General features: G+C 43.3%; 1 protein-coding gene across 1 annotated transcript in view; it reads right to left on the bottom strand.

Annotated features, from left to right (window-relative positions):
• Positions 1-879: 879 nt before the first annotated feature.
• Positions 880-20877, bottom strand: part of LOC118373653 (6-phosphofructo-2-kinase/fructose-2,6-bisphosphatase-like) — a 37798-nt gene continuing 17800 nt past the window's right edge. Inside the window, exons 6-14 of the mRNA XM_052460059.1 lie at positions 12278-12334; positions 11991-12112; positions 11557-11764; positions 8284-8430; positions 8060-8164; positions 2584-2713; positions 2314-2376; positions 2129-2193; positions 880-1805 (exon numbers count right to left, since the gene is read on the bottom strand). Of these exons, the coding sequence (XP_052316019.1) occupies positions 1746-1805; positions 2129-2193; positions 2314-2376; positions 2584-2713; positions 8060-8164; positions 8284-8430; positions 11557-11764; positions 11991-12112; positions 12278-12334 (957 nt within the window). The 3' untranslated portion in view covers positions 880-1745. The remainder of the gene's footprint in view (positions 1806-2128; positions 2194-2313; positions 2377-2583; positions 2714-8059; positions 8165-8283; positions 8431-11556; positions 11765-11990; positions 12113-12277; positions 12335-20877) is intronic.

The following is a 20877-nucleotide window of genomic DNA, read 5'->3' as shown; positions in this document are numbered from 1 at the left end:
GGGATAGCAGTGCAGGCGCCATTACCGGGCTAATGGCTTGCCATGGTCTGGTTGATGGTGGTCTGCACACTACTCCGAAAATGGCCGGTCCTACATGGCGCAACTCCAGGGGGGTTGAGCGGAGGCTCGACTATATTTTTGTACCCAGGTCTTTGGGTAAGTTGTCTGGGCGGCTGTTGCCTGTTTTCTTTTCGGATCACGACGGGGTGCTCTTGCAGGTGGGGTCGCCAGACTGCCTCTTTGGTAGGGGGTACTGGAAGTTAGATCGGGATGTGCTGGAGGAGCAGGCTTTTGTTGACGGGTTTTATGGTTTCTTTTGGAGGCTTGAAGGCCTCCGGTCCATGTGCGAGGGGGTGTTAGAGTGGTGGGAATTAGTTAAAGTGAGGATTAGGGCTTTTATAATAGGGTATTGCAAGAGGAAAAAAAGGGAGGAGAGGAGGGAGGTGGATCGTATCCAAAGGTTAATTGAACTCGAGTACGAGGCAGGCAACCTCGGCGGGTCGTTTGACTGGGAGAGATCTGCAACCCTAAAGGCGCAGCTCAGGGAGTTGCAGGAGCGGAAGGCTCGAGCTTTCCTGGAGCGTGCGCATAGTGGCTTTCTAGAACATAATGAGACTTGTTCTGCTATGTTCTTTAAGTCGGTTAGGGCCAGACAGAGTAGGAAGGTAATGCATGGCGTTAGGGAAGAAAATGGTAGTATAGTTAGAGAACCAGAGGATATGGTCAGGGTGACAACTGATCATTTCCAAGTATATGTCATGCGCTCTACAACGCACCTCAGAATGAATCCCAGCCTCAATCAGTCACACCTTTTACATGACACACCACTTGCTAACAACACACACGGACACGCATGGAAATATGGACCAGACCAGAGCGCAGAATTAAACCAGTGTATGATGAGACTAGATGATTCTAACACACATGCAGACTACACGATCCTAACACATAGACAGACTAGATTATCCTGATAGACTACATCAGCGTTTCCCAAACTTGGTCCTCAGGACCCCAAGGGGTGCACATTTTGTTTTTTGCCCTAACACTGATTCAAATGATCAAAGCTTGATAATTAGTCGATTATTTGAATCAGCTGTTTAGGGCAAAAACCAAAATATCCACCCCTTGGGGTCTTGAGGACCGAGTTTGTGAAATCCTGGACAACATGATCCTAAAATATATTTATTTTATCTTTATTTAACTAGGCAAGTAAGTTAAGAACAAATTCTTATTTTCAATGACGGCCTAGGAACAGTGGGTTAACTGCCTGTTCAGGGACAGAACGACAGATTTGTACCTTGTCAGCTCGGGGGTTTGAACTTGCAACCTTCCGGTTACTTGTCCAACGCTCTAACCACTAGGCTACCCTGCCGGTAGACACATGATCCTAATACACAGACACATGATCCTAACAAACAGACAGACTACATGATCCTAACACACAGACTTGTGAATTGTGAATTCACTTCATTCTACTGTCACTAACAGGGTTCCACTGAGAGAGATGTTGCATTGTTTTCTAGCACCGTTTAGACAGAGAATTATAGTGTAGGGTTCATGTAGTCTGGTCCTTTAAACTCCATTTCCCAGCAGTCTCTCTTATTGCTTCACTTCAGTCTCTACGGCAATGGTGTCTCTTCATTGGTTCTCCCTGTATTGTGTCGCAATATCGTAGCTCTCCTCTCCTCCTCCAGATGTCATCTGGGACCATCAGTCGACCCTCTCTCATCCTCTCCTCTCCTCCTCTATATGTGGTCTGGGACTGTCAGTAGTGCCTCCTCTGGTTCTCTGTCCACGTCAACATTCTGAAGACAGACGGAGAGAAAGAGAAGGTTTTATGATGTGTGTGTGTGTGTTTGTGTGTGTGTACCTCACCAAACCTTACGTTTGGTGAGGTTCTGCAGGATTTTGTTCGAGGTAGGGCTTGGTGTGGGGACGTCACTGCATTGGCTCTCCTGACAACCAGAGGGGCTTAAGTATGATCCACAAATGAGATTTTCTGACAGTTCAAGGCTGTTAAGCCAGGAGTAGGTTGCTGCTAGACGCTTTTAGTACATATGAGGCGGTACGAGGGTTGGATTTGGAAATGGGAACTTTATATGTAGTGGGTGCACGTGTGTTGGCTCACCACTGGTTTGTCTCTGTGTGTGTTGACTGCTTCAATGTTGAGGAAGATGGACTCAACCTTACAACCTGAGAAAAATAATAGAGACCCCAGGACTACAGCTGATTAGTATATCAATTAACATTGTCATTGTTAAATATTTCTACTTAAATATTCATAGGGAGAGAAAGAGAGAGAAAGAGACCGACCGTAAGCAACTGGGGTGAGTTTTAGCACCGTGTGGAGAGGACACTTCAGATATGGCAACTCCGCTGGAGGGAGAGAGAGATGGGAGAAGAGTGGAGAAAGAGGAGAGAGAGATAGATGGGGATACAGAACTCAAACATTTCTTCGGACTGACAGATGGATAATTTCAACATTGACAGAGTTCCAAAGGTTCCCAAGCTGTGTGATAGTGGTATATAGTATAGTAGTAGTGTAGTGTCAGAGGCTATGGGATTGTGGTTAGATCGTCTTACCTGCACTCTTATCAAGGAAGTAAGCTAGCAGACAGCGCATGACAGCCTGGTGGCACACCACCAGAACATTCTCCTGTCTCTCTAGTTCCATGATCACCGGCTCCAGACGTTGCACCAGGTCCTCATACGACTGACACACACACGCACACGCACACGCACACGCACACGCACACACATAATATACACGTATTATATATGAACATTGCACACACACGATACACACATTATACACTACATGGCCAAAAGTATGTGGACACCTGCTTGTCTAACATCTAATTTCAAAATCATGGGCATTAATATGGAGTTGGTCCACCCTTTGCTGCTATAACAGCCTCCACTCTTTTGGGAAGGCTTTTCACTAGATGTTGGAACATTTCTGTAGTGACTTGCTTCCATTCAGCCACAAGAACATTGGTGAGGTTGGGCACTGATATTGGGCGATTGCCTTGTGCACGTGGGCATTGTCATGCTGACACAGGAAAGGGCAATTCCAAAACTGTTGCCACAAAGTTAAAATCAAATCAAATATTATTTGTCACATACACGTGTTTAGCAAAAAATATATATGCAGGTGTAGCAAAATGCTTGTGTTTGTAGCTCCAACAGTGCAGTATAATCTAACAATTACACAACAATACACACAAATATAAAATAAAGTAATGGAATTAAGAATATATAAATATTTGGACGAGCAATATCAGAGTGGCATAGACTAAAATACAGTAGAATAGGATAGATACAGTATACATATATATATATATATATATATATATATATATATATATATATGAGATAAGTAATGCAAAATATGTAAACATTATTAAAAGTGGCCAGTGATTTCAAGTCTAGCGATGTGTGGCTCAGGTGGTTGTTGTCCTTGATGATCTTTTTGGCTTTCCTGTGACATCGGGTGCTGCAGGTGTCCAGGAGGGCAGGCAGTTTGACCCCGGTGATGCGTTGGGCAGATCGCACCACCCACTGGAGAGCCCTGTGGTTGCGGGCAGTGCAGTTGCCATACCAGGCGGTGATACAGCCCGACAGGATGCTCTCAATTGTGCATCTGTAAAAGTTTGTGAGGGTTTTAGGTGCCAAGCCAAAAGAGGCACTGTTGTGCCTTCTTCACCACACTGTCTGTGTGGGTGGACCATTTCAGTTTGTCAGTGATGTGTACGCTGAGGAACTTGAAGCTTTCTACCCTCTCCACTGTGGTGCTGTTGATGTGAATAGGGGGTGCTCCTTCTGCTGTTTCCTGAAGTCCACGATAAGCTCCTTTGTTTAGTTGACATTGGGTGAGAGGTTTTTTTCCTGGCACCACACTCCTAGGGCCCTCACTTCCTCCCTGTAGACTGTCTCGTCATTGTTGGTAATTAGGCATACTATTTTTGTGTCGTCTGAAAACTTGATGATTGAGTTGGAGGCGTGAGTGGCCACACAATCATGGGTGAACAGGGAGTACAGAGGGGGCATCCTTGTGGGAACCCAGTGTTGAGGATCAGCAAGTGGAGGTATTGTTTCCTACCTTCATCACCTGGGTGCGGCCCCTCAGGATGTCCAGGACCCAGTTGCATAGGGCGGGGTTCAGACCCAGGGCCTCGAGTTTAATGATGAGCTTGGAGGATACTATGGTGTTGAATGCTGAGCTATAGTCAATTAACAGCATTCTTTCGTATAATTGTCTTGTCCAGATGGGATATGGCAGTGTGCAGTGAGCCCTAAATTGCACTAGATTGCATCGTCTGTGGATCTATTTGGGCGGAAAGCAAATTGCGGGTCTAGGGTGTCAGTTAAGGTAGAGGTGATATAATCCTTGACTCATCTCTCAAAGCTTCATGGTAACAGATGGTCATTTAGTTCAGTCACATTGTCTTTCTTGGGTACAGGAACAATGGTGGGCATCTTTATGCATGTGGGGATAGGGAGAGACTGGGATAGAGAAAATTGAATACGTCTGGAAACACTCCAGCCAGCTGGTCTGAGCATGCCCTGAAGATGCGGCTTCAGATGCCATCTGGGCCGGCAGTCTTGCGAGGGTAAACACGTTTAAATGTGTTACTCACATTGGCCACGGAGAAGGAGAACCCACTGTCCTTGGTAGCAGGCCACGTCGTGGCACTGTGTTGTCCTCAAAGGGGGCAAAGAAGGTTTTTAGCTTGTCTGGAAGCAAGAAGTCGGTGTCCGCGACGTGGCTGTTTTTCCCTTTGTAGTTCGTGATTGTCTGTAGACCCTGCCACATACGTCTCGTGTCTGAGCCGTTGAATTGCGACTCCATTTTGCCTTATGGCGGGAATAACTACACTGTTTGCGATTCGGCCATATTCCCAGTCACCTAACATGGTTAACAGAGTCATGAACACCCTCATATGAATCCAGCTCCTCCTCTCCTCTCTCTCAGATGGCCGTAACCCACTCCAATGCCCATCCAGTCAGCAGAGAAATAACCATGGCAACCTTAGACCTGTCAGTGGTGGGGACTCCCATCTGGTGTGCAAAATAGAGGAAGCACTGGAGTAGAAAGCCACAGCATTTAGATGGGTTCCCATCATATTTTTCCGGGAGGGACAAATGGTCATTGCTGACCTGGGTGGACTGCTGAATGGACTGGTGTGCTGGCTTGCTAGATTGACTGGTGGTAGAGTATCCTCCGCTAGCCTCTCTGATATATTTGAAACGTTGAAGACTGCGAAGAACCTCTTCCATAGCCTTCCCCAGTTGCGCCAGCTGGTTATGGTGTTGACGAAGTAGGTATCCCTGTTCGTCAACCGTCCGATGAGATGTCCTGATTTCCTACTGCTTCCATTTGTTGAGGCAGTAATCTGTTACGTAGACGCTGGGAGTCGGTGCAGGTGGTGAGTTTAAAAATAAACAAAATATGGAATGATACAAGAAACAAGATAATACTTCCAGGGAAATAAACCTAAGTGAGTGCCAGATATAGGTGAGGTAATGAGTCCAGGTGTGGCTCATCATGAGGAGCAGGTGCGCATAATGAATGATGCCAGTTGCACGTAATAATATTTGCCAGGACCGGTGGTCAGTAAATCGGCGACGTTGAACACCGAAGAGGGGGGAGTGGGAGTAGACGTGACAATGACGCTACAAGCTTGGCACACCTGTATTTGGGGAATTTCTCCAATTCTTCTCTGCAGATCCTCTCAAGCTCTGTCAGATTGGATGGAGAGCGTTGCTGCACAGCTATTTTCAGGTCTCTCCAGGGATGTTCGATTGGGTTCAAGTCCGGGCTCTGGCTGTGCCAATCAAGGACATTCAAAGACTTGTCCCGAAACCACTCCTGCGTTGTCTTGGATGTGTGCTAGGGTCCTTGTCCTGTTGGAAGGTGAACCTTCGCCCCAGCTCTTGAGCAGGTTCTCATCAAGGATCGCTCTGTACTTTGCTCCTTTCATCTTTCCCTCGATCCTGACTAGTCTCCCAGTCCCTGCCGCTGAAAAACATCCCCGTGATACTGCCACCACTAAGCTTCACTGAAGGGATGATGCCAGGTTTCCTTCAGATGTGATGCTTGGCATTCAGGCAAAATAGTTCAATCTTGGTTTCATCAGACCAGAGACCACAATTTTTTTTTAGAATACAGCTGTAATGTTCCAAAATGTGGAAAAGGTCAAGTGGTCTGATTATACAGACATTATATCTACACACAATACACCCTAACCCTATGGTCACTGGTTCCAAGCACTGCACCAAGTCCTCAAACACTGACACTACACAGCCAAGTATATCCGAACAAATTATGAAAGACAAGAATTGTAATTTTGAATTCCGTAAAGTGAGTGTGGAAGAGGTAAAAAAAGGATTGTTGTCTATCAACCGTGACAAGCCACAGGGTTCCTACAATTTGGTTAGAATATTACTGAGGATAATATTGCCACTCCTATTTTCCATATCTTCAATTTAAGCCGACTAGAAACTGTGCACCCTCAGGGTTAGAAGGAAGCAAAAGTCATTCCCCTACGTAAGAATAGTTAAACCCCCTTTACTAGCTCAAATAGCCGACTAATCAGCCTGTTTCCAACCCTTGATCGTGTTTGACCATACAATGCTATATTACAGTGAACAAATTGACAACAGACTTTTAGCACGCTTATAGGGAAGGACATTCAACAAGCACAGCATTTACACAAATGACTGATGATTGGCTGAGAGAAATTGATGATAGGGGGCTGTTTTTTGAAATTATCGATCATAGTCTGCTGCTGGAAAAACATACGTTTTATGGCTTTAGACCCCCAGCTATATTGTGGATAAAGAGTTACCTGTCTAACACAACACAGAGGTGTTTAACCTTTTCATGCGTGAGTTCTAAATATATCTAACTGTCGCCACAGCGTGAGTTTTTTTATGTGCATGATGTTAGAATCCACTCACAGTTCCAAAATGTGATTGTGACTCAACAGAACAGTTAACACGCGCTGGCCTCAAACATAGGCTGTTTCAACTTGTCAATTTAAAATGATTTTCTAACAACAGTTTCAATTGAGGTGTGCCCCTCAATTAATTCACATGAGAAAGTAGCCTATTTCACTGCTTTGGCAACAGCTATTGGGGGATCCATAGTAAATACAAATAGGACTGAAAAACATACACTGAGTCTACAAATCATTAAGAATATCTGCTCTTTCCATGACATAGACTGACCAGGTGAATCCAGGGGAAAACTTTGATCCCTTTATTAAATCCACTCAATTAAGGGGAGGAAACAGGTTAATTAATAATGAAGGATTTTTAAGCTTGAGGCAATTGAGACATGGAATGTGTATGTGTGCCATTCAAAGGGTGAATGTGAAAAACAAAAAACATGTCTATGAACGGGGCAAGGTGGTAGGTGCCACCGGTTTGTGTCAAGAACTGCATTGTTTCTGGATTCTTCACGGTCACCAGATTCCTGTGTGTATCTCCTAAAGGACATCCAGCCAAATTTACACAGCTGTGGGATGCACAGGGCAAGGATCCAATGTGGAACACTTTCATAATTAGGGCACTTTGCTTTTATTTCCAGCATTATCCACTGGTGTTGCTGCAGGTAGAATATGTCAGGAAATGTTCTTTAATTGACATAAACTGTCTCCAATCAATCAATCAATGTCTGATTGTGAATGTGCATTTTGCTGGGGATATTATTTGTGGATCAGTAATTCTACATCTTACCTTGCTCAAGCTGATCCTTTTCAATGGACTCAGGAGTTAGAGCTAAAATGTTGTCAATTAGAGTCAGTATCAACGAAACCGACAATGGAAGTTTATTGTAGCATATTCGGGAGGTAGTCCCGACAGGGAGTCAAACCTGGATCCAGCTACTGTCAAGCCAACACTTTTACGTTTAACTTTTAACAGTTACGCCAAGAGGTCCAAACACGGTATACACATTACTATACACAGTATACACATTACTATACACAGTATACACATTGTACACACACACAGCATACACATAGTATACAAACATTATACTCTCACTCCTCACCTCTCCCTTGGGGTAGCGGTAACGGTACTTGTTTTGGTCTCTCAGTGCAAACTCTTCTGGGTAGTGGTCTTGGATCTCCTCATAGGTCATCTCCTCACACACACCCTGACATGCAGGACAGAGAGGTTACACATACACCCCACCCCCTCCTGACAAACAGGAAAGAAGAGAGGTACACACACACACACACACAAAACACACACTAAACACACGCACAAACTTACTGCGTCTATCTCGTTGAGGGCCTTCCACTGTTCGTAGGGGACTCCCAGACCCTCAGCTGTCTGGATGGTTCTCTTCATGTGGCTGGTCCACACCTTCAAATCTCTGATACACTGGCTACGTATGTACCCTCCTAGAGCACTGGCAAACTACACACACGCACGCACACACACACACACTTTAGATATCTGATTCACTGGTTACGCGGGCCACCCCAGACATTTTTGTTTTAACCCTAAAAGTTGAAAAATCTGTCTAGATAAAAAAATCTGTCGATCTGCCCTTGAGCAAGGCACTTAGCTCTAATTGCTCCAGAGTCGCCAGCAATTGCTGATTCATACTGTGACCCCATTCTCTAAGGGTGTCTCAGGGTGAGTGGGATATTTAAAAAACACATTTCCAGTTCACACCACACACTTTTATAGTTTACACATTTGTACATGTGTGAAACAGGACAAAAATAAGCATATGTACACCCCCTATTTGACTTTGATTCGACGTCCTCCGGATGTTGTCAGAATTATTGTGTAAGTCTATGGAAGGGGGTGAGAAACATGAGCTTCTTCAGTTTTGTATTGAAGTCAATGTACCCAGAGGAGGACAGAAACTAGCTGTCCTCTGGCTATACAATGGTGCTACCCAACAGAGTGCTGATGAGGCTACTGTACAGTAGAACTTCATGGCAAAACTGTTTTTTTATCAATTATTTGGTGACATGTGAATATATTTAGTGTAGCTTTATCTAAAAAGGATACACTTAAGTGTATCAATAAAACAATTGTATGAAAAGGGGATGGTCCTCCCCTTCCTCCTCTGAGGAGCCTCCACTGCTGGTTACGCATGTACCCTCCTAGAGCACTGGCAAACTACACAAACACACATGTATGCCTGTATGCACACACACACCTTTAGATCGCTGATACACAGGGATTCGGAGATCTGGGTTTCCCAACCTAGATGTTTCACTTTTTTTTCAGCAAGTGTTTGACTAATTGAATCAAGTCGCCAGTTTAGGGTTAAAACAAAAATGTGGAATGTCTGGGGGAGCCAGAGGTAAGGGTTGGGAAATCCTGTCCTAGAGCACTAAACAAACTACACACACACACACACACACACACACACACACACACACACACACACACACACACACACACACACACACACACACACACACACACACACACACACACACACACACACACACACACACACACACACGCACACACACACACATACACACATACACACACACACAACCTTTAGACTTTGATACACTGGCATGTACCCTCCTAGAGCACTGGCAAACTACACACACCCCAATCTCTTACCTTGTTTCCTCCTAGGGACAGACCAGTAATCCTACTTTTAAAAAATCTTAGGGGGTAGATCAGCTTGTATTGTCTGCATCATTTCCAATTTCCCATATTTTGGGGGGTAAATATATAAATATTATATATTTATTTATATATATAAACTAAAAAAATATATATATATTTTTTTCCTTAATTATTTCCCTTAACCCTACCATCCCTCCCCTATTTGGAGTAAACTAATGGACAACAATTACTTACAGGCTGACTACACCACTCGCGTTGCGTGCGTGAGCATTGCAAAATCCATTTTGAAATCTATATTGATAAATTATTGCACCCACACTGCTCTCTGCGTTGCCAAGGGCTAAAATAGAAGTCAGTTCTATTTCTGAAGCGGATCGCGCTGCAAGTCCTGCCTCTCCCATCTCCTCATTGATTTATAGAAGCAGGTAGCCAACATGCCATCTCCTTATTGGTTTTACCCACGTAGGTGACTGAAGATGAATGAGGTCCGTGGCGGTAATGCACCTCATTTATGAAAGTTGCCAATCGCAACTTAAAGTCAAGAGAAAAAAAAGCCTGGAGGGATGAGAGATGACTAGAAAAGATTCAGTTGACTGTTTTATGTGTGGATTAATTTGTGGAGTAGAGGACCTTGTGCATTTCAGGTAAAATAAGAACTCGAGTTTATTTCCCAGGACAAATTAGCTAGCAACAGCAATCTAGCTAAATAGGACAAATTAGCAAGCAAGTGCACACTAAATTAACATCAATGTTTAATGCTTTTCAACCTGTCCCCAAATTAATATAATTGGTCCAGAGTTTGTTTCAATATTTTAACCTGCATGTCATGATCTGTCCCCCGTGGTATGCACGATTTCACACGATGGTGCTCACGCGCAGCCGGTTTGGTTCCGGGTTAGGCTTCTACTTCCAGCTTATACATACTATAAAAATTTTACGGACACAGTATATATGTTACAATAGTTATCTTTTGCTTGATTTTAGTCCCATCCTTCAGCTCCTCTCGTCTCCAATCTATTTCTGAACACCATCCAGTTTTGATTTATATTTGACATATATTTTTCAACTGTGCTGTTTCACAAAAGTTCTGAACCTTTCTAGTCTCAAAGATTCTACTGATTCTAAATAAAATCTATATTTTTTAATTATATTATTGATCGAGTGACTATGATTTTTTAAATCACCCAGTGATCTTTGCAGAATTCGCTCCAGGTAAATGTTGCAACTCTTCAGCCATTCCTGAGCCTTCGACCAAAAACAAGCCACATATGGACAGTACCAAAACAAATGATCTAATAATTCTGTCTCTTCGCAGCAAAATCTGCAGAGCTGGGATGGTGGTATCCCCCTAAAATATAACATGCCATTGGTTAATTTAAATTGAAAAACTCTTTGAATCCAGCATTGTTTTGTGTATCGGGTTCATAAACCATGTACCATGTAATCGGTACATCAAAAATGTCTTCCCAGCTATATTGCAATCTATATGGCACAGCTGTCCATTTTTTGGAAGTTAAATGAAACGGGTATACTTTTTTATTTATCACACATTTCTTTAGCTAATTTTGATCTTCAATGCAGGGCCTACAGACAAGACCCTTACTTGTATCCTACCTTTTTCCCTCCTAGAGACAGACCACTGCCCTACCTTTTTCCTCAAGGGGACCAACCCCAGTCTCCTATCTTGCTTTCTCTATCTTGCTCTATCTTGCTTTCTGTGGATAGACCAGTCTCCTGTCTTGTTTCCTCCTTGGGGACAGACCCGAGTCTCTGGCCTTGTTTCCTCCTGGGAACAGACCAGAGTATCCGGCCTTGTTTCCTACTGAGGACAGACCAGTTACCTACCCGGTTTCCTCCTAGGGACCGACCTCAGACTCTACCTTGTTTACAGACCAGCCTCCTACCTGGGTTCCTTCTGGGGACAGACCAGTCTCCTACCTTGTTACCGCGTGGGGACAGGCCAGAGTCTCCTCCAATGCGTCCCACAAGGTTGAGTTCACTCTCTCCGTGGCGGGTCAGGTAGATAAACCGCGGCGCTACATGTATGTTCATCAGGTAATAAACAATACGACTCTGGATGTGGTCCTGCACACGGTTCACCAGATACCTGCTGCCAACATTAAAGATCTTTATATATGACAGACTCCTAGAAGAGGGGAGAGAGAATGGGAGGGGGAGGAGGGAGAAAAATAAATGGGGCAGGGGGGGAACAGGGAGAGAGATGTTAAATCCCTTTACCCAATCCACTAGATTCCTGCTGCCTATGTTGAAATCTTAACATACGACAAACTCTTAGTGGGGAGGAGAGCGAGGAGAGAAAGAGGAGTGGGAGAGAAGAGTCCTGTGTGTGTATGTGTATGTGTGTGTGTTACCTGTCCTTCTCATCGTTCAGGGATATGTATGTAACTTTGTAACACTCAATCCTCTTGAGGAAGTCAGCGACCGCCTCCTCTTTATCACAACCCGCGTAGTCTGGACTGCTCAGCTTCACTTGCTGTACACACACACACACACACACACACACACACACACACACACACACACACACACACACACACACACACACACACACACACACACACACACACACATACACGAGAGATCAGTACAGACAGACTCACAGGCGAGATTAGTACACTTAATAGAAACAGAAACATACTTTGATATTCTCAGCAATGATCTCTGGGTCGTCACACAACGACTCTATGAAGAAGACCTGTGGAAGGAGAGAGGGAGAAAAAAATTGATTGGAGAGATGGACAATGACACACATTTCCACACAGCTACAGACGTGATTTTGAGCTGCTCCTTGAAAAAGCATTTCACTGTTCCTGGTGCAAAAATACTGTGCTATCCCGGAGCTCGAGTGAATTACACTACTAAGCTGCTCACGAATGTTCCATGCCAGGCCATGGAAATCGATTCTAATTGTAGTCCATGTGGGTTTTAAAACACTATGAAGCGCAGCTCGGAACAGTTGAATCTGGATTTTAAAGAGCTGATTGATTCTCTGCTTAGACACTAATAAAAGGCCCATGATATCTGGCCCTGTTTCCTCTCTGAATCATGGTACTGGACGCTTTAGCAGGATTCTTTCTCTTCACAGATGGCTACTTGAATATTGCAGCTTTTGTTGACAATTTCAACACCTTTTGGAAACAAAACACGTTTTTTAAGGAGGATGGGATCCACCCAATTAATTTGGGGTCCTGGAGCCTTTCACATGCTCCAAGATATGCTAAGTTAATCAGTAGCTACAAGAGGGAGACCTCTGTAATTAGCCCCTACAATACTATCAACAGGCTTGTAATCTAGCTATCGTACTGCATGTGCTCATAAGCATAGAGGTGTTGTACAGTACATTCGGAAAGTATTCAGACCCCTTGACTTTTTCCATATTTTGTTACATTTCAGCCTAATTCTAAAATGTATTAAATTGATTTTCCCCCTCATTAATCTACACACAATACCCATAATGACAAAGCAAAAACAGGTTTCTAGACATTTTTGAAAATACCTTAAAAATAAAAGCTGAAATATTACATTTACATAACTATTGAAACCTTTACTCAGTACTTTGTTGAAACACCTTTGGCAGCGATTACAGCCTTGAGTCTTCTTGGGTATAACGCTACAAGCTTGGCACACCTGTATTTGGGGAATCTCTCCCATTCTTCTCTGTAGATACTGCTGCACAACTATTTTCACATCTCCAGAGATGTTCGATGGGGTTCAAGTCCAGGCTCTGGCTGGGCCAATCAAGGACAATCAGAGACTTGTCCCCTAACCACTCCTGCTTTGTCTTGGCTGTGTGCTTAGGGTCATTGTTCTGTTGGAAGGTGAACCTTCGCCCCAGTCTGAGATCCTGAGCGCTCTGGAGCAGTTTTTCATTAAGGATCTCTCTGTACTTTGCTCCATTCAGCTTTGCCTTGATCCTGAAAAACATCCCCACGGCATGATGCTGCCACTACCCTTTTTTTCACCTTTATTTAACCAGGTAGGCTAGTTGAGAACAAGTTCTCATTTACAACTGCGACCTGGCCAAGATAAATCAAAGCAGTGTAACACAAACAACAACACAGAGTTACACATGGAATAAACAAACATACAGTCAACAACACAATATAAAAAGCCTATATACAGTGTGTGCAAATGAGGTAGGATAACGGTACCTCCGTTATGAATAGGCCATAGTGCGGAAATAATTACAATATAGCAATTAAACATTGTTGTGATAGATGTGCAGAAGAGGAGAGTAGAGGTAGTGGGGTGTAAAGGAGCTAAATCAATAAAATAGATAACAGTATGGGGGTGAGGTAGTTGGATGGGCTAATTTCAGGTGGGCTATGTACAGGTGCAGTGATCTGTGAGCTGATCTGACAGCTGGTGCTTAAAGCTAGTGAGGGAGATATGAGTCTCCAGCTTCAGTGATTTATACAGTTCGTTCCAGTCATTGGGCAGCAGATAACTGGAAGGAAAGGTGGCCGAAGGATGAATTGGCTTAGGGGGTGACCAATGAAATATACCTGCTGGAGCGCGTGCTACGGGTGAGTGCTGCTATGGTGACCAGTGAGCTGAGAGTTATAGATGACCTGGAGCCAGTGGGTGTGGCGATGAAAATGAAGCGAGGCCAGCCAAAGAGAGCATACAGGTCGCAATGGTGGGTAGTATATGGGGCTTTGGTGACAAAACGATAGACCGCATCCAATTTGCTGAGTAGAGTGTTGGAGGCTATTTTGTAAATGACATTGCCAAAGTCAAGGATCGGTAGGATAGTCAGTCTTACGAGGGTATGTTTGGCAGCATGAGTGAAGGAAGCTGATTCTAGATTTAATTTTGGATTGGAGATGCTTAATGTGAATCTGGAAGGAGAGTTTACAGTCTAACCAGACACCTAGGTAATTTTATTAAGTCACATATTAAGTCAGAACCGTCCAGAGTAGTGATGCTTGGCAGGCGGGCAGGTGTGGGCAGCAATCGGTTGAAGAGCATGCATTTTGATTTACTTGCATTGAAGAGCAGTTGGAGGCCACGGAGTTGTATTGCATTGAAGCTCGGCTAGAAGTTAGTTAACCTGTTGAATCTAGGGGACACTATTTTCATTTTTGGAAAAATAACGTTCCCAAAGTAAACAGGTTATTTTGTCAGGACAAGATGCTAGAATATGCATATAATTGACAGCTTAGGATAGAAAACACTCTAAAGTTTCCAAAACTGTAAAAATATTGTCTGTGAGTATAACAGAACTGATATTGCAGGCGAAAGCCTGAGAAAAATCCAATCAGGAAGGGACTCTTATTTAGAAAGCTCTGCGTTCCTATGCATCCCTATCAACCAGATTCCCTTTTCTATGGCTTCCCTAAATGTGTCTAGTGTCACAATACATAATTTCAGGCTTTTATTTTGAAAAATGAGCCTGAACGACAACATTGGTCAGCTGGAGGCTCTCAGAGTGATGTGTGCGTAATAGACAAATGCGACCATTGTTTCGCTCTTTCCTACTAAGAAGCCACCTGTCCCGGTTGATATATTATCGATTAGATATTTGAAGAACACCTTGAGGATTGATTATAAACAACGTTTGCCATGTTTCTGTCGATATTATGGAGCTAATTTGGAATATTTTTCGCCGTTTTCGTGACTGTAATTTCCGGGCAATTTCTCAGCCAAACGTGAAGAACAAATGGAGCTATTTTGCCTACAAAAATAATATTTGGGGAAAAAATGAACTTTGGCTATCTACCTGGGAGTCTCGTGAGTGAAAACATTCGAAGTTCATCAAAGGTAAACAATTTAATTTGATTGCTTCTCTGATTTTCGTGACAAGGTTGCCTGCTGCTAGCAATGCATGCGAGTCTATGATAAACTTACACAAATGCTTGTCTAGCTTTGGCTGTAAAGCATATTTTGAAAATCTGAGATGACAGGGTGATTAACAAAAGGCTAAGCTGTGTTCCAATATATTTCACTTGTGATTTTCATGAATAGGAAGATTTTCTAGGAAGATTTATGTCCGTTGCGTTATGCTAATTGGTGTCAGGCGATGATTACGCTCCCGGACCCGGGATGGGGAGTCACAAGAACAAACACACCCCCATAAAGAAAATAAGAATAAAAAAAAAGTGATCCCCTGGTTCAACTGTGATCTTGCAGAGTTACTCGGCACAAGCGTACTCAGGCTGACTGGCTCTCGTTCAGGCAAATGAGAAATAAGTGCATTCAGGCTCTCCGGAAAGCCAAAGTTAGTTACTTTAAGGAGCAGTTCTCTCTCTGTGGGTCTATCCCCAAGAAGTGCTGGAAAACAGTTAACTTTTTCAGGGTAGGGGGCAGTGTTTGGAAGTTTGGATGAATGAGGTGCCCCAAGTAATCTGCCTGTTACTCAGGCCCAGATGCTAGGATATGCATATAATTGGTAGTATTTGATAGGAAACACTCTGAAGTTTCCAAAACAGTTAAGATAATGTCTGTGAGTATACCAGAACTGATATGGCAGGCAAAAACCCGAGGACAATCCATCCCAATTTTTTTTTCACCCTTGATTACTATGGCTGTCAGTGGGAATATAAAAGGAAGTCTTCCCAGATTGCAGTTCCTAGGGCGTCCACTAGATGTCAACAGTCTTTAGAAAGAGTTTCAGGCTTGTTTTTTTTAAATGAGCTAGAATTTGTAGTTTTAGTAAGTGGCTCCCATTTCAGCTGTAGTGTTCGTTGCGCGTTCCGGTGTGTGTGCGTACTTCGTTATTCATCTCCGGTAATGGTCTCCTGTATTCTTAGTCTAAATTTTATCGTTTATTTACATATTAGGGTACCTTTGGATTGATTAGAAACATTGTTCGATATGTTTGGAAGAAGTTTATTGGTAACTTACAGGATTAATTTGTATGCATTTTGAATGAGGGAAACCGGTGTATTACTGAGTCTAGCGCGCCAATTAAACATACTTTTTTGGGATATAAAGGACTTTATCGAACAAAAGGCCCATTTGTTATGTAGCTGGAACCCTTGTGATTGCAACCAGATGAAGATCTTCAAAGGTAAGTGATTTATTTTATCGTTATTTCTGACTTTTGTGACACCTCTGCTTCTAATGCTTTTGTGTGCGTGGCGCTGTCCTCAGATAATCGCATGGTGTGCTTTCTCCCTAAAAGCCTTTTTGAAATTTGACAACGAAGCTGAATTAAAAAGAAGTTAAGCTTTTAAATGATGTGTTACAGTTGTATTTTCATGAATGTTTAATATTACGATTTCTGTCATTTGAATTTCGCGCTCCGCAATTTCCCCGGATGTTGGCCAGTTGGGACGGTAAGCATCCCAGTGATCCGTAAAAAGTTAAAGACCTGGAGAATAAACACTCCTCCTCACAGCTGCTCATGTACCTTACTAAAGTTAATGATGTGGTTGTTACTGACAAGAAGCACATGGCTGAGCTCTTTAATCACCACTTCATATAAAATAAATGGACATTTTAGATATATATGGATGGAATTAATCGAACAAAAGGACCATTTGTGATGTTTATGGGACATATTGGAGTGCCAACAGAAGAAGCTCGTCAAAGGTAAGGCATGATTTATGTTTTTATTTCTGCGTTTTCTGTCACGCCTGCAGGGTTGAAATATGCTTTTCTCTCTTTTGTTTACTGTTGTGCTATCATCAGATAATAGCTTCTTATGCTTTCGCCGAAAAGCCTTTTAAAAATCTGACATGTTGGCTGGATTCACAGCGAGTGTAGCTTTAATTTAGTATCTTACATGTGTGATTTAGTGACAGTTAGATTTTTATATCATTTTATTTGAATTTGCCTCGCTGCATTTTCCCTAGCTTTTGGCCAAGTGGGACACAAGCGTCCCCTATACCATAAGAAGTTAATGGGTGCGTGCTTATTAGTAAGTAGTTTCATAAATGCGACAAGTGCAGCGTCTGGTTGCTCTTCATTACACACCACAGACCAGCAAATATTCTTTACATCATCAACATATGAATCACAACAAAACTTCTTGTTTGACTTCTTATACACTATACTAGGCCCAGCCTTTGGAACTTTGGTTTTCCTAGATATGGCTATTATTTTGTGATCACAACTTCCTATGGATTTGGATACTGCTTTCAGGCAAATATCTGCAGTGTTAGTAAAGATGTGATCAATACATTGATCAATACGTTGATGATTTAATTCCTGTGCTGTTTGTAACTACCCTGGTAGGTTGACTGACAACCTGATCCAGGTTGCAGGCACTGCTTATAGTTTGTAGTTTTTTTCCTGAGTGGGCAGCACAGTATTTAACATTAGATAGTCTCTAAGCTTTACAGGAATGTGGTTCTGAAAATAGACAGCAACACCGCCTCCGTTGGCATTTCTGTCTTTTCGGTAGATGTTATAACCATGTATTGCTACAACTGTCATCAAAGGTATTATCTAGGTGAGTTTCAGAGATAGTCAGAAGATGAATATCATCTGTTACAAGCATGTTATTGACTTCATTGGACCTTGTTTCTTAGGCTAGATATGTTAATATGGGCTATTTTGTAGCACTTTTCTGGGTTATCTGATAGTTTTTAAGGCTTACTGGGAAGCTTATGAGAGGTCGACTTACTCATGTTATTTACATTGGAGCTGAGAGTGCATAAAGTGGTCTTCCTACTATTGCACACCGAATTAGTGCTGTCATGACGTTGGCCTGGGGGATAGGTTTATGACAGTCATAAATACCTCTTCTCCCCTTTTTCCTCTCTCTACCCTACTGAGGTTACATTTGCAAAACCCTTGGTTAACTTCATATGGCTGCAGGGGCAGTATTGAGTAGCTTGGATGAAAAGATGCCGTTGTAAACGGCCAGCTCTACAGCCTCAGTTGCTAATATATGCATATTATTATTAGTATTGGATAGAAACCACTCTAAAGTTTCCAAAACTGTCAAAATATGGTCTGTGAGTATAACAGAACTGATATTGCAGGCGAAACCCTGAGGAAAATCAAAACAGGAAGTGGCTTCTATTTTGAAAACTCCATGTTCCATAGCCTCCCTTTGCTGGATTTAAAGGGATATGAACCAGATTCCTTTTCCTATCGCTGCCTCAGGGTGTCAACAGTCTTCAGACATAGTTTTAGGCTTTTATTTAGAAAAATGAGCCAGAACGAAAACATCACGTCAAGTGGTCACATGAGTTTTGCTTGCGCAACAGAATTTGGACAGCCATTGTTTTCCCCTCTCCTACTGTGAAAGACATTTGCAGTTGATATATTATCAATTATATATTTTAAAAACAACCTGAAGTTTGATTATAAAAAACGTTTGACATGCTTCACAAACGCTTGGATTGCTTTTGCTGTAAAGCATAATTTCAAAATCTGACACGACAGGTGGATTAACAAAAGGCTAAACTGTGTTTTCTAATATTGCACTTGTAATTTCATTAATATAAATATTTATAGTAATATATAGTAATATATTTATTGTATGTAGCGCCATGCTATTCAGCGGGTGTTGATGACACTTAGGGGGATTGCAGCCATAACAAGTTAACAGAGATTCTGGGAACATCAGTAGGTGGGGGGGTATTGAACTATATTCTGGTAACCTGAACAATTGAACATATGCGGTGGTACTTAATGAATATGATGTCAGTTCGGTTGTCATCTGAGACATTCTCATCAATGATAAGATGACATAAACTCTACAGTGGAAAGTCTACACATCAGAGTTATCGGATTCACATGGAAATGTTTCTCAATTTAAATGTTTGAATATGAAATTTTTCATGATGGGATGAATTGTGATTTTAGCTTCTAAAATGTGAACCCAGAACCCCCTGTTGGTCACATGTTTGTCTTGATTTTTTTCTTGATTTTTTCCCCCTCTTCCCAGCATAAGGCGCTAGTCGATTCAGGTGCAACTGGGAACTTTATGGATCGCAAACTCGCCATCAAGCTGGGTGTTCCGCTTGTGCCGATAGATTCTCCCTTTCCCGTGCACTCCCTAGATAGCCGGCCATTAGGGTCAGGGTTGGTCAGGGAGGCCACGGTTCCACTGGACATGGTGACGCAGAGGAATCATATGGAGCATATAAGTATCTTTATTATCGATTCGCCTGCGTTTCCACTGGTGCTGGGGATTCCCTGGCTGGCTCGGCACAATCCTAAGATTTCGTGGAGACAGGGGGTTCTCCAGGGGTGGTCAGAGGAGTGTTCTGGAAGGTGTCTGGGAGTTTACATCGGTGCCACGTCAGTGGAAAGTCTAGACCAGGGTTCCACGGTGCGCATCCCCCCCGAATATGGCAATCGCTTTCAGTAAAAAAGAAAACGACTAGATTACGACCTCATCGACCGGGAGGGGATTGTGCGATAGATCTCCAGGTAAACGCTGCGCTTCCCAAGAGTCCCGTGTACCCATTGTCTCAGGAGGAGACGTTGGCTATGGAGACATATGTCACGGAGTCTCTGGGACAGGGGTACATTCGGCCCTCAATCTCACCCGTCTCCGAGTTTCTTTTTTGTGAAGAAAAAGGAGGGAGGTTTGCGTCCGTGCATTGATTATAGAGGTCTAAATCCATCACAGTGGGGTTTAGTTACAGCAGTGGAATCATTTCACGGAGCACAGTTCTTCACAAAACTGGATCTCAGGAGAGCGTATAGTCTGGTGCGTATTCGGGATGGAGACGAGTGGAAAACCGCATTTAGTACCACATCGGGCCACTATGAGTACCTCGTCATGCCGTATGGGTTAAAGAATGCCCCAGCCGTCTTTCAATCCTTTGTAGACGAGATTCTCAGGGGCCTGCACAGGCAGGGCGTGGTTGTTTATATCGATGACATTCTGATCTATTCCGCCACCCGCCCCTCGCATGTGTCTCTGGTACGCAAGGTACTTGGTAGACTGCTGGAGCATGACCTATACGTCAAGGCTAAGAAGTGTGTGTTCTCCAAACGAGACGTCTCCTTCCTGGGTTATCGCATTTCCACCTCGGGGGTGGTGATGGAGTGTGACCGCATTAAGGCTGTGCGTAATTGGCCGACTCCGACCACGGTAAAGGAGGTGCAGCGGTTTTTGGGTTTTGCCAATTACTACCGGAGGTTTTCCGGGGTTTTGGCCAGGTAGCGGCTCCCATTACCTCACTGCCGAAGGGGGGCCCGGTGCGTTTGCGGTGGTCAGCAGAGGCGGACAGAGCCTTCAGTAGGTTGAAGGCACAGTTCACGGATGCACCTGTTGGTGCACCCGGACCCCTCTCTAGCCTTAATAGTGGAGGTGGACGCGTCCGAGGC

This window comes from Oncorhynchus keta, chromosome 13 (assembly GCF_023373465.1).
Source record: "Oncorhynchus keta strain PuntledgeMale-10-30-2019 chromosome 13, Oket_V2, whole genome shotgun sequence".
Classification (NCBI taxonomy): Eukaryota; Metazoa; Chordata; class Actinopteri; order Salmoniformes; family Salmonidae; genus Oncorhynchus; species Oncorhynchus keta.
This window is presented reverse-complemented; position numbering and strand designations above follow the sequence as displayed.